This window comes from Trachymyrmex septentrionalis, unplaced genomic scaffold (genome assembly GCF_001594115.1).
Source record: "Trachymyrmex septentrionalis isolate Tsep2-gDNA-1 unplaced genomic scaffold, Tsep1.0 scaffold20, whole genome shotgun sequence".
Taxonomy (NCBI): Eukaryota; Metazoa; Arthropoda; class Insecta; order Hymenoptera; family Formicidae; genus Trachymyrmex; species Trachymyrmex septentrionalis.
In genome coordinates, this window is record NW_017305180.1 from 2,518,144 (window position 1) to 2,525,526 (window position 7,383).

The 7,383-nt window shown below is 29.9% G+C and overlaps 1 protein-coding gene across 4 annotated transcripts in view; it reads right to left on the reverse strand.

Moving 5' to 3' along the window:
- LOC108747746 (FH1/FH2 domain-containing protein 3) overlaps positions 1-7,383 on the reverse strand; it is a 164,661-nt gene that overhangs the window by 131,347 nt on the left and 25,931 nt on the right. Inside the window, exon 2 of one of the 4 annotated variants that reach the window (XM_018485445.1) lies at positions 3,122-3,477. The exons of the other annotated variants lie outside the window; for them this stretch is intronic. Within the exon in view, the coding sequence (XP_018340947.1) occupies positions 3,122-3,295 (174 nt within the window). The 5' untranslated portion in view covers positions 3,296-3,477. The remainder of the gene's footprint in view (positions 1-3,121; positions 3,478-7,383) is intronic. 4 annotated transcript variants of the gene reach the window in all.

Sequence of the window (7,383 nt, forward strand, 5' to 3'; positions counted from 1 at the left end):
ATATATATATATTATATATACACCTATATATACTACATAACATACATAGGATATTCCAATATTCACGAATTAAATTTCACAGCAAAAAGTTTTCGAAAAAATATATTATAGAGATATTTACCATTTATTATTTCAGGCAGTAGTTTTTTTAGACATAAAGGTTAAAAATTATAGATTACGATTATGATACGTGACTCACGGATAGATTGTTGTTTAATTAAGGTGACCATATCTATAATTAGCTAGTTTTAAACCTTTATCTCTCAAAAACTACTGCTCAGAACAATAAATGGCAAATACTTCTATAACTTTTTTTTTGAGAATTTTCTTGCTGTGGTATTTTGATTCGTAAATTTTAACACCATGTCTACATTGTATGCATAATATACATAGCTACGTATGTATATATATATATATATATATACTATATGTATATATAATTAATTTGGTTCCAAAATGATGTTATTTCTTATTTATATAAATACTAATACGTTTGTTTTGTAAGTATACATAACTTTTCTTCTCGTATTTTAGAAAAATAAAAGTTTGACCAAAAAACAAATTTGTACAAAATTGTTACCGACTTCCGTGAGAAGATTTTCGGGAGATTTAATTGTCTGAGCATATTTCATGAATATCTCAAATGTGGAAGGATTGAATTGCCAGAGCTCTTCTGGGAAAACATTATGACAAGACAGCACAATTGGGTCAGAATGTACAATCAGATAGATAGTCGAGGCTAAGGTTTAAACGCAACGAGCAGTAGTATTTAACTGTACTCACGTACAATAGTCGTAAAGGAACCATCCCAGAAACGGAGACTGAGTCAAACAAAGGAGTCACGTGCTACGATCTGCGACTACTACACTTACTGTCCTATGAGATTTTCGTCTAATTTCAACACCTTATTATATCATGGATATGCAATTTCTCTGGCCAAAATTTAATTAAATATCATTATCGCAAATTCTGAATCTATAATATTAAATCTCGTTGAGTAAGTCTCATAATTAAACTTTCATTGAATTTACTTGGAATTAATTTTGTTAGTATTTAAAGAGCTTAATTCGACAACGTATAATAATAATTATTATTAGGCATTGAAAATTTAATCTTTCTCTTGATAAAACTTACTAAAATGTAACAGATTTGTAACAATAGTTATTATATGTTGCCGAATTAAGCTTTAAATGACAACAGAATTGTATTATTCAGTTAATTCCAAGTAAACTCAAAATTTAATTATGAGACTTACTTAACGAGATTTAATATTGGAGATTCAGAATTTGCGAGGATATAATGGTATTCAATTAAATTTTAACCAGAGAGAAATTGCATATTCATACAGTGTTAAAATTTCAGAGAATGCTCTATACAATAACATACCTTACTACTTTTATATTAGCAACCAATGCAAATTATATTAAATAAAACAAGTAACCAAATTCTTGAGAATATCAAAAAACAAAAACAGATAAGAGCTAATGGGAGTTTTTTGCGCGATTGTTAGTGCAAAAATAAAAATCGTTTATTGTCGAAAAACTATAGTATAATTAGTTACGCATAAATGTTTCGGCCTGCTTCCAAGCATCATCAGTATGTTTGAACGTATATTGTAAAATTCTCACTTCTTCATAGCGAGACGCATGGCAAATTATAATATATTTCTAGCACATGCAACAAAGTCGAAATTAAAAATAAAAAATTAAAATACATTATCTACTGCCTCAGAATTTTGCAAATTATAACACGAAAGAAGTTACGAATAATAATGTCACGTCGCTGATATAAAATTGTACATATTTCTACACATACACACTTTGTGTCCTTTCAAATGCTCGTGTTATAATTCTTTAAATTACAATTACGATTGTATAGTATTCTTTGATCATCCAATGAGTAATATTCAAAGAGAATATACTCTCAATTAGAAGAATCATTCAAGTATACAGAAAAGGTTTACATAAGTTACGATTGATCCTCTAACCCTACGGATATATTTCTTTGTGGAAAGAAATTTTTCAAATGGAAAATTTTAATAATACTAATTTGTAATAATTTATGCGGACGTAATTCCGATATCAAATTATTAATATAATAAATTATGAAATAGAAATTTAATATTATTGTACGAAAGACAGTTATACAAAGAACTAAGCGATAACTTTGCAAAATATTATATATTTCTCGTTTTATATTCTTGAATTTAAAAATTAGGAGATCGCCGTATATTCCTTAATATGAAAATATTCATCTTGAAATCATTTAACTTGTGGTAAATATAATTTATTACGTAAACACACACACACAAATATTGCACTAAATAATTAGTAATAGCAAATTACAAGCATTCTGCTACAATAAGCAGTTAATAAAATATTCTGTGCAATTTATAAAGAATTTGTAGCCCTACGTAGCGTTAAATATACGCACAAACCGTGAAAAACTTTGATAAAAAGAATAATCCAACTTCGTTACTAAACATTTTCCTTAATAAATTCAACCATAATAAAATTTACGTCCACAATATCTTGATTCGTCTTCGCTTAAATAAATTCTTACTTAAGTAATCATAAAATTAAAAAGAAGAATAAGAAAAGAAAGTGCAAAGTTTCGTAGAACAAAAACTTAACTCATTAATACTAAGCGGCTGAATTAATCCCTGGGTAAACTAATTAATTCGCAAAGCTTTTATCCTAAAACGTTTGGTTCCAAAAGTTGCAGAATCAATAGTAAACATCACATATTTCGCAAGAAACGTACAATTAAAATTTAAAATTTCCAATTTTCATTCTGACTGCAGATTTAATAAGATATAATTTCATTTGTAATAATATACCAACTTTTTTACAATAATTTTATATCTCAAATACTCCATAATATTTCAGGAAAGAATCAAGTATCGATATCAATTGATTATTCTAATTTTTATATCTAATTTCGTAATATGTAAGAATATACTTTTTATACAATTTAAAATATTTTAAAAATCTTTAAAAATTTCGAGAAGAATAATTACGAATTTCTTTACCATGCAAAATGCATTTGCGTTTCAGATATTTGTTCAATTCAATCGTAGATTAGTGATAAAATAATACACACAGGAAAATAAATAACTTACCCTATGAGGTGCCCGAAGAAGCCGATGCACAGCGGCAAGCTGATTGATTAGCGGCAAGGTCGCGCTGAAGGTGTGATCAGGAGGGTTAACATCCGGATAAAGGGTTGGATAACTGAACGGATCGACGTCATTGAGGTACTGCACTTGGCACGTGAAAAACATCTGGCGATACATTTCTTCCCGGCACGGGAACGGCCAGGACTGTTCGCAATTTTTTGTCCCCCGAAAAAGATAAGGTTCACCACCCTGCCCCCTTTCACGTACACACAACGATCGTGTGCGCACGCCGTGGCGCACTCACGCGATGCGCGAACCGGTTTGTCGTATTGCCGATTTATTTCGATTCGATCTGTCGACTGAAACGAGAAAACGTTCCTTTACTTTCTGTCTCCTGTTCGCTGCCGATTACACTTGCTTTTAGTTCTTGCTAAGATCTCAAAATCGTTCTATGAATGACAATCGTTTCAAAAATGATAACATTACTATCTTTTAAATTTCTTTCTTTTCTTTTAAGATATATGTGTTACTTAATATTAGAAAATGCTTATAAACTTTCTTTATAGTAACAGGAATTAAGTAAATTATGCATATTAAAAATCAAATTGTTGTAAAGACAAATTTTTCATGTATAAAAATAAACAAAAAATACTTGTAAAGTATAAGAAAAATTCGACTTTTTAAATATATTGTTCTACTTTCTTTAAACAGTATTAGATCATACTATGATTATACAAACGATCGGATAACTCTCTCTACGGATATATGGGTATGTCTATCTGCTTCTGTTCTTACGCTTACATTTTCTGCGCAATCTGCCAATCGCTGAAAGATTCTTAAGCACGTAGGAACCGCGACAGAAAGCGCGCATAAAGTACCCGTGAAAGTAGCAACGTTAGGATTATAACGATCTAGGACTGCAGTCATCATCGTTAATGCAACCGGTGTCCACGTCGTTTTCAAACGGTCGTTGACCTTCGAGTTTCCTTTCACTCGCTTATCGATTTGTTAACTCAAAGCAGAAAATCAATAGGTATGCTCTCGTGCCTCCATTCAAGGCTTCCGCACGTATTTAAGAAAATAAATTTATTACGTGTTACTTACATATCCTCTTCTCGCACATATGCGAAATGTATATGTATTTAACTAAACCAGTCATATCACACAAAATACTTTTAGTTTTAATTTACAAAAGCAATACAGTCATATATTAACGTTTAAATTAATTTCTGTTTTATTTTTTTATTTTTTTATTTAATTTAAGTTTTTATATTTTAAATAATATAAAACAAATTCTCTGTTAATATTATTTACTACATCAATTTAAAAATTAAAAATACGTTTTTCATATAACATGAAAATTTAAATAACTTTCAATTGTCATTGTAAGTATAATATTTTCGCGAAACACAATAACAGTGGAGATTGCTTCATCTAACGAACAATTATCGAAGTATCGATATCATCGATACATCTGCTGGTAGACTTTACATAAAGTTCGATGTAGCGGAATGTTGTAGCTACTCGCTATAGTAACAGCTTGCTTGTAGTTAACAAAACTTCAAAAATTTAAATCCCTTAGCACTACGATATCTCCGTTGCAACGTGTCACGATTATACCGGGTGCGCGAGAAGAAATAGCTACTTATGAAAAAGCGTCGTCATACCGGTTTTCGCATGCCATCATGTTATTATACATCCTTACTAATAGGAAAATATTGTATTGTAAGATAATTTTTTAAACGTTAAAATAAACTAATATAACACAAATATTTCTTCCTGTTGTCGACTATTACAAATTTTGATTAAAAGTTTTATCACTATTTTTATTCATAAATCTATATCTATAAATTCGAAAATAATATAGAGGTATTATATAATATGTATGTTAATATTTTTTAATTAAATAAAGGATTTAATAAAGAAAAGTATATACATGAAGAAAAATCTTTGGGACTATAAATCCTTTCTAATCGAGCAGTAGAAATAAACAAAATTATATAGTCGGGACCTATGTGACATGATCTGTCACGCATCATAGATTTCCTTGCGACATCACAGATTTGTAAGAAAATTGGCGCCAAACGTGCAAAATAAATTGGCGAACTATCATTATCACTGTGTGCCGACCCGTCTCGTCATTTTTGCTCTCGCTCATTGTTCTTTGTTGCAAATGGGCCAGCCTTCTTCGAACCGGCTTAAAGAGGACAGATAAAGGTAGTGGGCGAAAGGGAGAGAGAGGGAGAGAAAGAGAAAGAGAGAGAGAGAGAGAGAGAGAGAGACATTGAAGAGAAGACAAAGAGGAATAGAGAGATGAACGGAAGAAGAAAAACGGAATGGAGGATAGGAAGAAAGAGAGTGAAGAGAATATGTCGAAGAGAAGAGGGAGTTAGAAGGGAAAACGAGTCTGCGCCATGCCACGAATGTAATCGCAGTTGTGGTCGAAAGATTCATGATCAAGATGCGATCGCGACGTGAGATCGAACTCACAAGAATTCCCAAACTCGCCTGAATCAACAAATCCGCCCTTCGGAATGTCGTGTCTTTTGGCATTTTAAATGTGTTTCTCAAGAATCCCGTAATCGAAATATCACATTTTATCTGTAATATTTTATAGTATTTTCAAGCACTCGATCTCACACACACACGTAGATACGTTTTAATACGGTAAATTTTTAAACCTTGCGTTTTGCCTTACGATATTTTAGAATGTATTTTTGGAATATTTGCTGTTATAACAACGAAATCTTCGAAAATTATACTTCAACCTTTGAATAACATTTTGAAGCATTTTTTAGATTTATGTTCATTAAACACCTCGTTTTGAAATATCTTAATAATATAATTATTTTTTCAACTTTATAATTTTCTATTACGTTAAATCCAAAATATTAAAATATTATGAAATTATTGGAAAAGCACACCAAGAAAGAGAGAGAGAGAGAGAGAGAGAGAGAGAGAGATTTGTGCGAAAAGATTGCAGTACTTACTCACACTAGCAAATTACTCGAATTATGAGTCGAGGGGCTGCCCCGTCTCTTTTTATACTAACGTATTTTTAAATTATTTTCGAAAATGCTAGAATTAATTTGGAGAAAATGATTTTACAAAAAGAACAATCTAGAATCATCGAGATTATTTTTTAATAACAATTGCAAGTCGTTAAAAAAGGATAAATTTTTAAACGAATCTATAACATGTCTGTTTTTAAATTATTTATATCCTCGATAATCATGTGAAAAATTCGCACAAGATAGATCGAAAGGTAAACGACTAAAAAAAAGCATGACAAAGCAGTGAACCGGATCTATCATCTGAACGCGCTAACTGACATCCGAAATAAATAATGTCCTTCGCGGCTGAACCAGAAACTATCGAGATATGTGACATTCCAGAAAATTCGAGAAAATTATCAAGTTCCAGTTTAGAAAGATCCAGTTTAGAAAGTTCCATCAACTATGCGATATTTACGCTAAAACAATTAGATCACGTCTATTGATACGTCAAATGCAATAAAATTTAAATATGCAATACAATTAAAAGTAATTCAATATCATTGAGAATCAAAATATAAAAATTTTATAATCGTTATTTATAACTTTTCATTTTGATTGTAAACACACAGATAATAATAAAACGAAATGATGAAACTTGAGATCTCCAAAATCTTTATTGCTTAAAAATCGAAGTATCATTCTCAAAGATTTCAGTTGCTAATTTCGATTGATTTTATGTAACAATTGATACTGTAATTACAAAAATATCACCAACAAATATTTATATTTCTTTGTTTTACTTCAGAACATAAAATCTTTCTACTACTAATACAAGTCAGTTATATACAAATATTTCTATCAAACAAGTTATCGGGACGTGTTATGACAACATTGCAAAAAAAATATTTGTAAGCACGTGCTTCGAAATGTGAAGTACGCACTTCATAATAAAAACAAAAGATCTTTTATGTTATATATGGAATATTCTATGTTATGTAAATATATATCTCTTTCTCAACTTTCTTCTTTTGCAAAATTATTTTATTCTTACCGTATTCTTCTTTCTAAACAATGCAATATTTGCTCTTTATGTTTTGTTTAGTTTTTTTATTAAAATAACAAATCCTTATTTCACGAATTACTGATAAGACATGTATTCAGATACCAGTTTTTCAACAAGTTCTAACAATATTATATTTAAAAAATTTAAGTATATCTAATTGTATATTTTATAAAAACTATCATCGCGTGTGTGTGTATATATATATA